This window comes from Psilocybe cubensis, chromosome 6 (genome assembly GCF_017499595.1).
Source record: "Psilocybe cubensis strain MGC-MH-2018 chromosome 6, whole genome shotgun sequence".
NCBI lineage: Eukaryota > Fungi > Basidiomycota > Agaricomycetes > Agaricales > Agrocybaceae > Psilocybe > Psilocybe cubensis.
In genome coordinates, this window is record NC_063004.1 from 52,416 (window position 1) to 67,912 (window position 15,497).

General features: G+C 44.6%; 1 protein-coding gene across 1 annotated transcript; it reads left to right on the top strand.

Annotated features, from left to right (window-relative positions):
• Positions 1 to 7,402: 7,402 nt before the first annotated feature.
• Positions 7,403 to 15,303, top strand: JR316_0006584 (Acidic mammalian chitinase; the record flags this gene model as incomplete). The annotated part of the gene is made up of 45 exons (XM_047892330.1): positions 7,403 to 7,475; positions 7,532 to 7,557; positions 7,604 to 7,729; positions 7,788 to 7,958; positions 8,014 to 8,026; positions 8,169 to 8,395; positions 8,498 to 8,520; positions 8,573 to 8,589; positions 8,645 to 8,718; positions 8,781 to 9,129; positions 9,181 to 9,299; positions 9,363 to 9,435; positions 9,486 to 9,525; positions 9,599 to 9,605; positions 9,987 to 10,001; positions 10,056 to 10,101; positions 10,154 to 10,215; positions 10,261 to 10,394; positions 10,589 to 10,604; positions 10,733 to 10,769; positions 10,824 to 10,881; positions 10,935 to 10,977; positions 11,031 to 11,162; positions 11,452 to 11,597; positions 11,644 to 11,741; positions 11,806 to 11,991; positions 12,096 to 12,259; positions 12,486 to 12,550; positions 12,617 to 12,696; positions 12,756 to 12,804; positions 12,861 to 12,934; positions 12,986 to 13,080; positions 13,133 to 13,200; positions 13,257 to 13,585; positions 13,826 to 13,877; positions 13,931 to 13,970; positions 14,024 to 14,083; positions 14,143 to 14,148; positions 14,212 to 14,232; positions 14,290 to 14,437; positions 14,494 to 14,521; positions 14,593 to 14,599; positions 14,658 to 14,816; positions 14,870 to 14,955; positions 15,153 to 15,303. The coding sequence occupies 45 exons, from the start codon at positions 7,403 to 7,405 to the stop codon at positions 15,301 to 15,303; spliced, it is 3,993 nt and encodes a 1,330-aa protein (XP_047747612.1).
• Between the last annotated feature and the right edge of the window lie 194 nt (positions 15,304 to 15,497).

Sequence of the window (15,497 nt, forward strand, 5' to 3'; positions counted from 1 at the left end):
GGTTTCATCCGTTTGTTGGAATCTGCGGTTATATCAATGCTGGTGAGTCAGGTTACTTCACACTTCACGCTCATTCTCTATACCACCATTCCGTTGATATCTTGACGACATACTACCCTCACCCTCCTGTTTACCCCCAACTCACTCCCCTCAATGTTCTTCGATTTTTGCACCCATCTATGTCGTGTTATTTGCTAGGCCAAAGGCAGCACAGCACAGGGTTCCATGAGCTCCATTTGGTTTGATGCCCTCCAGAGCGATCTCGAGAGCCGACTTCTAATACATCTTTAAGAGTGTTGTCGTCGGGATGGGCGCAGACATGGGCGTGGGTTTCAGTGTGGTGAATATGAACCACACTGATGCCTTCCCCATCTGCACTGTACCTCAACAGGTCCATGTACTCCCCATCCAATTGTCCGCCTGATTATGCACTTCACATTTTCCATCACCTCTACCAGGAACACCTTTTTGTCTCACCATCCTTCTCTGTGTTGGCGTCACCCCCACACCCTCAATAATGATCTCACATGTGTCGCAGGGTCTTAAAAAAAGCTACGATGACGCTTGGGATGCTCCCCAGCCTCTAGACGGCGCATATATGCACTTAGACATCCAAGCGCAGTGCACAAATACTTACGTTTACAGGTCTGAGGACAGTGTCTTGGTGTACATGGTGATGCGGTTGCTCCCTTCGAGAAGCTCGATGTGCATGCAGGCGTGTAGGAGGGTTGTACAGTGGTTTTGCAGGTGTGTGCTTTGACTCTACTTTGCGTGCATATAATACGCCATCTCCTGCGCTGCGGTGCGATGGTTATCTGATTTGAGCAGCTAAGCGCTACGGGAGTGTCTGTCGTCCCTATCTTGCTGTCTGGAAAGTTCTTTTTAGTGTTTTGTTTCCATCGGCACTCGGGACTGGACGTTGACCCTGTATACATAGCGAACGCCGTGGTCGTCTCTATGGCTGTATTTGAGTCTGAGTCTCAGGCTGGCTGGAAAATCGGTCTCTCGTGCCTCTGAGTGTGTACCTGGGTGTCGACTCACAGCACAGAACATGTGATTGTCTATGTGTCTGTGTTTTTTATTGACTGGTTTACCACGACCCCTCTGGTGGCCTATGCCAGTGCCGTACAACCTCTGTGTAGGTCGTATAATTTCTAAAAACTGGCATGTATCGTATTTCTGCCGCTCGTCATCTGTGCTGCGCCCGAAAGTGTGACATCCTCAAATTGCTTTGCAAGGCGGCTCTGGAATTTGACTCTCGACGGCCGCCGTATGCTCAGCTCTGTGCCTCAAGGCACAGTTTATCTGCGCATTCCCGTCATCCGTGTAGTACACAGATACGAATGCTGCCTCTGGTGCGTATGAATTCTTGCGTACACCAGTGTTTTCATTTTTATGGGTTTCTGCCACACCCACCAAATCTACAACATAATTCGATCCAGACCCGTACACGTCAATATTGAGGTCAACACCTGCGCATTCAAAGAGCATGTCGGCGTCGAGTTTACAGACATCCCTGTCATCGTGCTCGTGCTCGTGCTCGTGCTCGTGTATGTGTTTGCGTTCGTGTTGTCTCTCTTCATCTTACTATCATTATTCCTTGTTTTAGAAATAACCAAAATCAAAATCAAAACGAAAGAGAAGATGAAACCAGAGAGGTATGCGCAACGCTGATGGAGGGTGTAACCGCATAATATACCACCCGTGCCGAACTACGAGGTGAGTGGGAGCGAGACGGTATTAGACGCGTAAACGTACGGACTAACAAGCACAACTCAAACTAGCGCGAGAGAGAGTAATTGAGCAAAATTTGATGCGTAAATTTGTTGTGAGTGGTGTGTGGAGTTGCTTGAATTTCTTCAGTAGCCAGCTAAGCTTAGAGAGCGATGCAGGGGCAAGAAGATTGTGAGGCTCAGAGGGTATATTCCACTGGGGTCCTTCAAGGTCCCCCTTCGAATAACCAAGGTCCGTTCATTCTTTGTTCCGTCCCCAGCACCATACCGGTTCCTACAACCCACTCAGCTTACGAGGCAGTGATTTAGATTTGGGTGATATCAGACAAGAGAAAATTTGGTAGATGAGCAGTGTGTGTTCATTGTGTTCATCCTCATACTGTATATATCAAAAAAAAGGCCACTCTCAAGGACCAGAAACACAGTACTAGTAATGTCCGGTCATCAGTATTGTGACATGGATAGATCAGCGAATCACCTACTTCGAGCCCCAGTTGAAGGTTAGTGCAATCAGAATTAATCTCGGGATTCCATTCCAAGAACTGCGCCAAGGTGATATTGAATTGGGTCTCGATCTTGAAGCAGAAATCTCCAGAGACTGTGGTGTAATATAGCTTGCACCCCTGTGCCGGTGTAATTGTGCCACTTGCCGTTGGGCTTGCAGCTGGGGAAGTGGTGATCGTGCTTGTGGACGCCGCTAGATCAAGGTAAGTATATGGATTATATGGTTGCGTTGTTTGGATACTCACGACCAGCAACACAGTATTGAAGCCCAACGAAGATATTGTCGCCTATGTGCGTGTGGGTTAGATGGTGAGCCTTTTATGGCGGAGCCGACTCACAGTTAGCGTCAACTTCTGGATTCCATTGTTGGAATTGCGCAAACGTTATAGAGAATTTTGACTCTATCGCTGGGCATGAGTCGCCTGAGCTGGTGGACTGTTAACGTACGACTCAAGCAATTTTTAAATTGAACTTACACAACGGTGTAGTATTCTGTGCATCCGACGGTTCTATTTGCAACCATTTCGATCAGTCATATCACGAGATACTAGACACGCTGGCAGCTTACATTGTTCCGGAGGCTGTTGGACTTGGTACAGGTGTTGAACTGGAAGAAACTGTGCTCGCTGGGCCGCTGACACAGTACGCCAAACCTACTTGAATATTTGTGCCTTCCAGGGTCCTGTCAGTCGAAATAAAGACGCTGAATTAGAGGCCTAGGCTCACATCCAGAATTGCTATTCAGCTCTGACGTTAATATGAGGACTTAAAAAGGAACTGAAAGAATGTTACATTTCAGGATTCCAAGTAAGCAGTTGGTCAAGTGTGATCCCGAATTGATCGTCTATCTTTCCGCACAAATCACCAGATCTGTGAATGAATCTTAATTGTTGCCGATTGATCAATGAAGAATACAGTGACGCACTGAACAGTGTAATATTCTGACATTTTTCAAGACGTTAATAGGGCGAGCTGAAGGAGCTTACAGACTGGACAGACCTAAGCATCCCGTTGTGATCGTACCACTCGCAATATTCGTTGGAGTGCTTGATGGAATCCCAGAGGTAGGGCTAGAAGCTGAGACAGTCGAGGATGCGACAGTCGATGTTGGTAGAAGCGTGATGATGGGAGTCGTGAATGTAATCGGCCCATATACACAATACGCCAGTCCGACCTAAGTGGTAGTCAGACATGAATTACTACAGGGATCAGTAGAACACGGTCTTTCCACCTCTATGTTAGTGCATTCCGAGTTGACCTAATCGGGTCTCAGCTCGCGTAATTGGCCATGTAGAAATAAAGCAATGCAGACCTGTGGGTTCCACTGATGGAACCAACTATCCTGGATATTGAATATAACTTCAATCCCGAAGCAAGTATCACCCGGTTGGACAGTGTAGTCTTCATGTACGCCATGAAATCGAGTGAGTATAGAGCTTGTTAGATAGTTTACGGCTTACATCGAAGACATGTGCTATTATCTATCGTTCCTGGGGCAATTGTAGGGGGAATGATAACTTGTTGGGTCCGAGTAGGGGCAGTTGGTGGGACGGTCACCGGGGAAGCGCTGACATTTCCGGTGGCAGTTACCTGGGCAAATCCTGTACCCACTGGGAAATCGGAGCCATCTGAATCATATAAAGGTATCAGTGCTAGGTTTTGGCACCTATTACTGATCAATCCTCACTGAAATAATTTATCATAGACGCAAAGGTGGATGTAGGCAGAGGAGTCGTTGTTGTTCCAGAAGTATCTTCTCACAAATTTATTTAGATTGTGGTATACGATATAGAATGATCTTCGTCGAGACACACCTTGAAAAGCGGCGACGCAATAGTCAAACCCTGCTAGCAGATTATCGCACTATGTGACAATGTGTTCAGCCACAGACACCCAAAGATTACGGTCTGCCGACTCACATTTTGGTCTAGAGAGGGGTTCAACTACACGGTAAATATTAATTACGAATTTACGTTGGAAATAAAGTGGAGAAGATGGCTCACCTCATAGAAAGTGTCGTTCGTAATTTGGAAATGCTGTACTATTTGTGGGCAAGTGTCTTGTAACAGGGGTAAATCCGAAGTACCAGCATTGACAAAGCACTGGCTCACCTCCTGCCACTGCTTGGTACCAAAGACCGCATTCGCGGTCAGAGCCTGGAGCAATTGCGGCAGTAGGTGTACTGCATCAGCTACATCAGATAAATTTGTTTCGAAATACTTAAAATTCATACGCAATAGCAGTGGGCGACCCTAATTTGACAAAATGCCTTCACATCGTGATCGAACCTAGTAGATATGGAGTCACCTGTGACAATTGGCACCGTCGTAGTCGGTGTATATCCACCCCCAGGCGGACTAATACATATCCCTTTCCCGACTTGGCTATCGATATTGGAGCAATAGCTATCAAGTTGCCTAGATGCATGAAACGACGATTCAGAGCTAGAGACGAGGTTTACAAACATGCAGACATACGGGTTCCATGCAATGAGCTGTGTCCAGCCAATGTTGTTTGCCTGATAAATCGTAACACACGTATCATTCGCTTGTACTGTGTAAAGGGTGCAGGATCCAGGGAGACATATGGGCTGTCCACCGGCTGGAAGCGTGGTACAATTGACGTCCAGCCCGTTGACCGATATTAATTGGTCATACGAGAGGCTGTGACTTTGTGCAATGGATTGACATGTGTCTCCGTTCTAGACTTGAAGGTTGGATAAGTTGCAGGACAGTTTGGTGCATTCAGCTTACCTGTACTGTATAGGTACTGAAAACGCAGTTATCTGCGGATGCTGGTGCAACCATTGGTTTCCTGGTAAAATTAACAATGCTAAGACAAAGTATGGTGTAAAAGTTGGATTTGGCTCACGCTGTGACATTGAATGTTGTAGCATTGGCATTGATTTCGTTCAGTAGAAGACTTGGTGGAATAGTATTGTCGAACGAGACTCCGCATTCAGTCTGTATCGCAGTCCAATTTTGAACGCTTCCCATGACATTATCAGATTTTGTGCATTCAGCTAGATGATAACTTACAAATTTGAATCCCACCCAAAGGAGCTTTCCATTTGAACTGCTAAGGGTTGAATGGTACACGTAGAGCAGAGCTCAGATTTAGGTAAAGTAAGTAGTGAGGTATCAGTTGTTGAGGTCGAATTCTAAAAAGTGTCTGAATCACACACACTCTCGAGGCAGCCGTCACGACAAACTCACTTGAGCAATGTTAAGACAAAATGTGGATCCCGACATGACACAGGACTGGAATGTTGGTTTAGGAAGGTACGTGGCTAACTAGATTGGCTCGAAAATACCAGGTTTAAATGATACTGAAGCCAGCGAACCCTATAGATTTTGAGAGGCGGTTGGTCAATATTTTGTTCCGCTTGATCCAAATGTTCAATACAAACGGAAAAGATGGGATGTAGCTTGTATCTCCCAGTATAAATGGCCATCCTGAACAGACTGTATCGATGTTTTTAATTGTATTTGCAAGCGAAGAAAAGCAAGTAGGGGTGCATAACAACGACAAATCAGATGAGGTGAGGTTTGGTAGAGGTGATGCAGAACTCGGAATTGTAAATGCAATTGTGCTATTGCACTGAAACTGCGTAGCAAGTGCATTGGCGCAGTTTGGGTCTGAAGGGAGAGGATAGATGTCGGATGCATTGGAGAATATGGAAAATGTTGCCTGTGTTTGGGCTCTCACAGAAGTGAGAAAATATGCTAACAAAAAGAGGGCCATTAAGGCCATAGTGGATTCTCAAAGATGGTGGGCCACAGATAGATTCGAGCATTTTGTAAAACCCATTAAGAGGGTAGGAGCACGCCGCCACGTGGCGTGTGCTCCTCATTACAGTAACCGTGCTCTACATGGATTATTGTTGAGCAAATTAGTCACTTGAGCGCCTAGCTGTCAGCGTGAATTGGAATGAAGAGCATGGTTCCCGTCTATCAATGCTCAATGCCCACCCACGGATTGTATTAATAGGATACATAGGTTGCTATTTAAATTACTACCACAAGGTCGTGTATTTATTAATGGTCAAAAAATTGCTAATCGGCCTTCAGGGTATTCAATTTTCTGGGTACTGGTCAGACTCGGGATATTTCCGAACGTGGAATAGCACAGGATACTTGTCGAGTGCTCAGGTGGTTTAGGTTAAGAAACTTCAGGCTTTAAAGATTCCCTAAGAAGCTCCAATAGCGGTCCACTATCCGTTGGTTGTCAGAGATTATCCGTGGGAAGGCCGCCTACCGCGCCGACCAGATATCCAACGTGTGGAAACCTTGTTTCACCTGTTTTAACTTTGACAGCTCTCTTGAGTTTCGTATCATGGAAGCCCGCTCAAACTCTGGTGCTTGATCTCTCAAACCATTTTTTAGAAGGCTACACCCCGAATTAAGCACGCCCAAACGAACAACTTTCAACCTACTTAATTAGCAGATAAAGGTCCTTTTCTGTCTGCAGCGTTAATTAACACCGTGTATATAGGCTGGTGACGTGGCTGGGTTCAAGGATTCCCATTACTTTGTCAATTGCCATTTCTACATTCTGGTTGAGTCTTCTCAATGCTCGTCATGATATTTGGGGCTCCTCATGACACTTGGGCATGACATATACTCTCCTTGTTCTCCCGTGGGCGTCAACAGGTTGTCAATAAAACGGTCCAGCCACTCCGGTCTAATGCCACGTCACGTAGAGGAAGGCGAGTAATTATATCTTGTTTTGTTCGGCACTGAATCTTACGATCAGGTTAATGACTAAATACAGCAGAAAGTAATAAAGGATCTCTCAGATTAATTTTGCTAGATATTCAAAGCGAGTGTCTCTTTTCTTGTCGTTCGATAAATCCCGACTGGACGCCATGCGACTACGGCTTTTCCGTTTTGGACTAGCGGGCATTGTATTGCTCATCTTACTTCTATCATATGTTGAAGTCTTTGCACTCAAGCTTGTTGATGTTACACCTTCGGTTGAAAGGTATCGACGAAACCTAGCAGCTGATTACAAGAGAAAAAGGGACATCGTAAAGAGGTCAAGATCAGCCTCATATTCTCCTCGCAGCACCCAGACAGCACCGCGAACCTTGGATTACCGCACGTCTTCTGCCCGAACGTCCAACCACTTCAACAAACGACAGGATTTAAATCTCTCGTGCAACAATGTCACTATCACGCCGCCCGGTTTTGACGGTTCTTGTGGGGCAGGTCGCCCATGTCCGAACGGCGCTTGCTGGTATCTCTTACAAACTCTCGACTCCATGCTTGCTGTCGCTAATTCCTTGTCTCTAGTGGACCATCCGGCTTTTGTGGATATGGTAAGATATTCATTAATCGTACCTTTGACCTGACTCTAATTCTTAGCCAGGTTCCACTTTCTGCGGTGTTGGTTGCTTGAGTAACTGCGACGCTCTTGCTGAATGTGGCCCCAATGCTGCACCCGGGAATAGTATTTGTGCTTTGAACGTCTGCTGCAGTCAATTTGGCTTTGTATGTATTCCAATTGTTCGAATTATTTGACTTTGTTGGACTTGGCAAATTTTGTCAGTGCGGAACAACCGATGATTTTTGTGGGACTGGGTGCACAGGACCAAACTGTGGTCAGCCTAAGATACCGACGGGGGTTAATAGCGATGTAACATCTAGGGTTATCGGCTATTACGAGGTATTCATGGTATCCCTGATTCTCTTTCTGTCAGCTGATCAATTCTTAGGGATGGTACGTTATGAATACAAGTATTTTTTATGTGTAGCCATTTCTGAATACAGTACAGGGCATCAAGTCGTGTTTGTGATGCATGGTAAGGCGCTACGCTGTTCGACATGTTTCAAGTTATCCATCGGGCCCTGGAAAACCGTAGGTTCCCTCAGAATATACCTGCTTCCGGCTATACCCACCTTAACTATGCTTTTGCATCCATTGATCCAGTGAGTATTGTTAATTTCAAACAATGTGGTCTACGATCGGAAACTTATGTTATTGGGAAGAATACATTTGAAGTCGTTCCAGCATTAGCTGATGACATTCCCAATTATACCGCGTTTACAGGGCTTAAGCAGGCAAACTCTAATCTCAAAACTTATATCTCCGTTGGGGGCTGGTCGTTCAACGATCCACCTACTCAGCATGTCTTTAGTGATACGGCATCTAGCTTGGTAAATCAGCGAGCATTTGCGAAATCATTAGTGAGGTATGTAGAGGGCCTCTCAATTGTTGGGATGTTTCTCACATTTAAATAATTTAGTTTTATGGTTCAGTATGGATTCGATGGGGTAGATATGTATGTTATCTATATATGAAGTAGGACTCAAACTCACACCATTGACATATAGCGACTGGGAATACCCAGGTTTGTATTAGTCCCCCATTTTTATGGTCCTTTCTGATGAGGCGTCATAATTCAGTGGCCTGTGAGCGTGGAGGTGTACCGGCTGATAAGGAAAACATGGTGGCTCTTTTTAAAACTATGCGCGAAACCGTAGGTCTTAATTTGAACCCTCTTGGAAGCGCTATGATTAACACTCAATTCTTGATTTGTAGTTCGACGCTTCAGGTCATACCTTTGGAATCACATTCACAGCACCCTCGTCCTTCTGGTATCTGCAGCACTACGATCTCTTGGGTCTACTCTCTTACGCCGATTGGGTCAACCTGATGTCCTACGATCTTCATGGTGTATGGGACGAGAAGGATATCTACATTGGAAGCGTTGTCCAGGCCCATACAAATCTCACTGAGATAGTTCAGTCCGTTCAATTGTTCCAAAGAGTTGGGGTACCTCTCGAGAAAATTGTTCTCGGCATGGGTTTCTATGGACGTACCTTCCAACTGACTGATCCCACTTGCACCACACCGGGATGTCATTTCTCTGGTCCTGCGCCCGGCGGACGTTAGTCCCCTCTTATTCACAATGAATGTTTCGTGGCTGATCTCGTTGTAGCCTGTACTGCTTCTGATGGTATTCTAAGCTTTGCGGAGATAGAGCAAATAGTTGCACAGTCCAATAGCACTCCCGTGTACGATAAAACAGCACAAGTGAAATACCTTGTTTATGATGATGTGAGTACATCAACATTTTTTCTTCGAGTTGAAAACACTAGTTATCATTTCTCTTTAATCAAGGACAATTGGGTGAGCTATGACGACGCTGTTACATTTCAGGCGAAGGTTTCATGGGCCAAAGGAGCTGGACTAGGTTTGTTCTATCACTCTGAGCACTGATAGCATTTTATATATGTATTGTAGGTGGCCTCATGGTGTGGGCACTTGATCTGGATGATTTCGAGTAAGTCGTTGTTCACGCAATCCAATGTTATAAGACTATGATAATGTTTAAATCATGCTGACCTGCCGTTTAGCTCCACGGTAAGTCTTTTTCTCCCATAATCAACAACATTGTCTGACCCATTCATCAATATTCAGGCGAACAATGCCCTGCTTGGTATTTCAATTCAAGGTTGTGCTTGTTTATTTGTCTCCATTCCGCTCATGTGGCTGACTCATGTTAGACGGCAACATCCCTAAAGCTCATGATTTGAACTCTGGTGATGGGCAGAACTGTATGTTGGGTACATGTGGTTCAAAATGTCCCTCAGGATACGTGCAGATGACTGGTGTGTTACGAACATTGTTCCCATTTCAGTCAATTAAACAAAGGATCGCAGATGTAACTGACGGAAAGCTTGGTATATCCATATCTATTACATTCATTCTATAGACAGCGTGCTAAAAACATACAATTTGTAGCCAATCCAACAAGCGGTACGTGAAACTCTTTCACTGGTGTGTCTGGTACCAAACTAACCATGTCATTAGCTTGCGGAGGAAAATCTGTTGGGCAGCCAGTTTGCTGTCCTGTTAAGTGAGTTTATCTGAAGACGCATTGTATGATACAGATTATAATGTTTTGATAGTCAGCAACCGAAAGGCTGTCAGTGGAGAGGTACTGCACCATTCTGCAACGGTGTTTGTGAACGTATGTCATCAATTTGCTCCAGACATTTCTTGAATGACATAATAGTCAACAGCGGGGGAGATTTCATTGGCAAGTGACTCCTGGGGTACAGGCCATAAGTGTAGCTCTGGGCACAAAGAATTTTGCTGCCAGTCTGGATTAAGCAGCGAGCAAATTGATGAAGCAACTGACTGCCAATGGTGAGATAAACTGATTTGAACTCTAAATAGATAATTTGAATCCTAATCTTCCGTGCAGGTGTACGTTTGTCTTGGAATTCTACCCTGTAGAAAATTTATACTGATTTCGGCGTCATAATTTAATGGAATTTGTAGACGGTGAGATAATTCTGAATCTTCGTCACGTAAATTCTAGTCATTTATTCAGTTTATAGGACACCAATCAAAAAAGTATGCATAAATACATCAACCTATATTTTTGTATAACTTACGCCGCTGTCGTTTTTAAGCTGTAATGATAATGTAGGTTTGATGAAAATGACTCCCAAATAATTCCCACAACTTATTCCTACTATTAGGTCTGCCCAACCGGCACCTTTGTCAAAGACAGAGATTGTGCGTGGAATACTCTTGCGCGTGTGACTCACTTATTAATTGTCTATATTCTAGATTACGGAGATACCGGTATATTTCATGCATGTTTCATGCAAGAGAAACAGCTGTGCTGGTAAGTATAATGTTTTGACCGTTATCAAGACTTTTCAATGAGACTTTTATCAGTGCACCACCAAAAGGTGCATCGACAACTTCTCCGTTCAATCCGGTTCGCAGATTCAAGCAATACACATTCTTTTCTTTGACATTTTCACTGAGTAGGCTGATCTATTTCCTAATCCTCCAGCCGATGGAGACCTTGATTGGGATTTACAAGACGACCCTATTGACGAGAGTGCTCCAAATGGCGGTGATGCTGCCAATGACAACTCATTTGGATTGCTTGCACTGGATGTGGGTGTAGTGGTGTTGATACCTGAAAAAAATGACTTACTTTAATGCTAGGGACCGTCCAACCTCCTTTCAAGCGTTGGGATATCATCTGATTGGGTAATCCTGGGTTGTCAGGATAACAGTGATACTCTCCAGACAGTAACAGCTTTCTGCAGTAAGTCGGAGGATGATCCCACGTCGGGATGTTCTGCGGTTTTTGAATCAGGTGCCAAAAATACGTAGGTCCACTTTTGACAACACTCGGATAGAAAGTTGAAACCGAGTTTTTTATTTGCAAAGAATTGTCAAGATGCCTCCCGGATGCGGAGGGACGTTTGCTCGATTGGCTCATCTTGAAATCAACCCTGATATGACAGTTCCTGACACGCACGCTGGCCGCAAACCAGAAGCGAATCCAGTCTATGAAATGCATTTTGACTACAACTTCCACTTAATGTATGTCCCCGTTTGCAAACATACACATAATATTATCTGAAATTAGTTGGAGGTCGGAAACTCGAACAGCTGATGACGGCGAAGTTCTTCTTCGTGCTGATGTTACTACATTGCCTGGATACTGGGCCGAAATTGATACAGCTGGTGAGTCTGGAACGTGACTTCTTCCAAGTGTTTACCAAGGTCTAAGAAATAATTCAAGATCCAGGATCATCTGTAAGAAGAGATCTAGAGGAACGGTGGTTTGGTGGCTTTGATGACTGGCTCAAGCGACTTACAAAAGTCAAATCTGATACAAGCGCTGATCTCGTGATGCAAAAGTCATTCTCTAGTGTCCTTTTCTCGGCCAGTCAGCACTGCGAGAGTGAGGACGGTACTTTGACCTTTGATGCAAGTATATCTGTTACAGCGCAAGGAAATGCAAGGGCTCATCTAAATTACGGTCAATATCCAATTTAATGTCAATTACATGCCCTCAACTCACAATTTCACATACAGGATTTTACTTGGAGGGATCTCTTTTCCCTCTTAACGTTGATTCTGCCTATGTTTATGCGAATTCCGATGCTTCTGCTTCTCTTGGATTTGCTGTAACCGGCCGAGCCGAACTTCAGTATGACACAGGGAGAATACCATTGGTTCCGGAACTTGCATGGCCAGGAGTAAGTCTCAATCTTACTCCTAGGATATAGACCCCTCCTAATATGCACCGTGTCTAGTTGAAATGGCCAGGAATTAGTGAGCTTGCTTTGCAGATCTACGGATGTATTTCCTGACCTATATATACCATCTATAGTAACGGTGGGACCTACATTTAACATCTGTAAGTTTTCTTTCGAAATTAAACGTTTCTACTCAATGATGATGTATGAAATACAAGATGGCCAGATTATTGGTCAATTATCTTTGTCGGGAACCTTTGGAGCTACTGCGGCCTACACGCTTCCCCAAGGGTTTGTTTTATCCACAGACAAGATATGAATGGCCCGTGGAGTAATAATCTAATTCGTCCTTCACAGGCATGTGTCGTTTGGTCTCGTAGGCGGGACACAGACACCGGTTGATAAGGGAAGCGATACCGCTCCAGGTCAAGAGTATGGTGAGTTTGACTATCTTTGGCGGTGACTTCTAATCAATCCGACTGTATTTTTTTATTAGGGTGGACTATACAACCCACACTAGATGTCGAGCTTGGCGGATCATTAGGGTATTCATTCACTGTTAACACCCATTCGGATCAGCTTATGCACATTGATATTCCAGTGTTCATGTTATACCAGAAGCCGCAGCGGTGTTCACTGTATTCCCAGGGACACCGCTCGAAATAGGAGCACAAGGTAGTCAGTGTTCCTTGACTTGCAAACATAGCTGACTGTGGTGTGAAATAGCCACCATTACCGTTGATGGTGCTCTTGTCATGTCTTTTAATGCAAATTTACAAGGAGTTGACGCTAGCATTGACGCTCAAGTCGACTTCCTTGCTGTAAGTGCAACACTTCAACAAGTTTACTGTATCATCCCTTACCGTTTCATAGGGTGCGTCTGGATTGGGAGGCACGGTTGGTCCATTCAACTTTTTCCATCAAGACTATAACTTGTACAGGTTCGCGACCTCCCTAATGTCATATGAAGTCAGCTCACTGTGCGTAAAACTCATAGCACTAGTATCTCATTCTCGGACTCCCCTGCTCGCCGCTCGATATCTACTCCCCGCGATTTACCAGGAAATAATAGCTTTGGATCTAGCATGGCAAAGCCATTTAGGAAGAAACGTCACGGGGGTACGGGGAGTAATTTGCAATATTTCGAGGCTCGGGAAGGTAGTCTGGAGTCTCGCGGTTTGTTCTCAGGCCTATTCGACTGCCCACAACCAAAGGAAAATAACGGAACCAGTGGAAGTTGTGCTGACGCTCTCGCAGACAGCGTCCCTGACCCCGACCCCGATGACGGTGACGATGAACTTGAAACCCGAAGCGAAGAACATATAGGTATATTATTTTGAATATGTCAGCCGCGACCATTTTAGTTGACACAAGTCGGGCAGTCCATCTTGAACGTCGGGTCAGCGTGACAGGATGCCCGTGAGTTTAAGCCGTCTTTTCTCTTTCCTGAAAATTTCTGAGACGCTGTTGTGGAATCATAACCAGAAGTAGCCTGGGATTGACCATTAAGCCTCCCCGTAGTTCATTTCCCAAGTTGGTCATTCTGATTCTTACTCCGTTTTTCAGCGTACCAAAATACCCTGCCAGACGGAATATGGGATTTACTCGAGCTTGATGAGTAATAACTTTATCCCTTTTCCTGAAGACATGTCGTTCAATCCTTGCACTTAGTCTAAGCACCACCGCAGCAGACTGGGGCGCACGAAATTCTGTAGGAGGTCTTTGCTACACTCAAGACATTATTTCACTTAACCATACCCCCAGTACGCTGCTAAAACTACCAGTCGGAACGATGACGGATATGCGAAAGAGCACGTTTATGAGGTAAGCTGAGGTATTTTCTTTCCTCGACAAAGATCTTTAATCGATGTATGTGTGAACAGATGCAGGTCAGTCGGTCGTAAATATACGGCCAATGGAGGCAAATGATGACATGATTTTTTCACTTGAAGCTTCTGACACAATTCATGACGGTTAGTGGCCCGCCAAAGTAACCCTAGAATTATTTAACCCTCTAACAAACATATCAGGATGTTGTCGTCAAAAACATCGATTTGCGTGGCATGAGCGCATGCAACTGGCTGAAGACTTACGTTTTCAGTCCGTTTGGAACACAGGGTGTGATTCTTGCCGATGCCTTGCGTTCCATTCAGCCAACTGGAACCGATGAAATGCCAGGTGAGCGTACATTTGGTTTTTGACGGACAATATCAGGCTAAAATTAAAGGCTTAAGTTCTGTTGGGCATCGCGAATTCAGCCAAGTGAGTTACGATGGATTGAACAGAATACTGTAAATATTCAATGTCATGGCACATTTTGCTCATTTATCTAGGGAAGCGGTATGTTATTTACGCAAATCTAACGATTCCTGTGACCTCAATCGATGTGAACATGTAGTTCCTCGCTGGACAAAAGGAGTTTAGAACACTAGCAAACATGCAAGGACCATCAAAAGATGCATCTGCAATCCTGTTCCTCTTGCGAGCAGCAGGTGTGGCAACTGATTACCTACAGGACAGAATTATTGAGATCGAATTCAAAATTCGGGCGGATTCAGTGAGTAAACCAGGACTTTCCTCATACATCGTAAGCTCCAATACATGGTGTAGGTCCGCCAACTTTGGATAAACTTTATCGCTGAATATGAGGCTGCTTTTCCACCTGCTCAACCTTTCGATGTTTCTACCGCTTACAAGTGCGTCTTCAAGCTTCACAGTCTACTCACTCTCATATACTCGTTTTGCTCACAACTTGCTTGTAGAAATTGGATTGTAAGTCCAAATCTCATTTAAAGGGCACACATTACGAATATTAACACTGCTTACTCTGAATAGAATGGACTTCTCAGTGAGTCATAGATGGCAAACTAGCCTTACATTTTGATCCTGAAAGAAGTCTCCTTACAGCTGGATTCAACTCGAGAGCCGCAACCTTCCTCGCAAATGCAAAAACTGCGTTGATCGGAAAGATTCCTCAGGGACAGACAACAGTCTCTGTTAACCTACCAATTTCAGTAAGCAATGTTCCTGCTCTATTGTGGTAGATGAACCCTTCTGATTGACAAATGAATCAGTGCCAATCAATCAAAACGATGTCGATAGATGCGACTCAGATAAACGCGCTCTCGTACACTCAAGTCACCTGGGTCTATTTCTAGAAGAGAAACGCCGTAGTAGTAGTAGTTGGGAGATCGTATAAACTTTGTACTATGTAAATATGTTCCGGAACTTGTCCTCA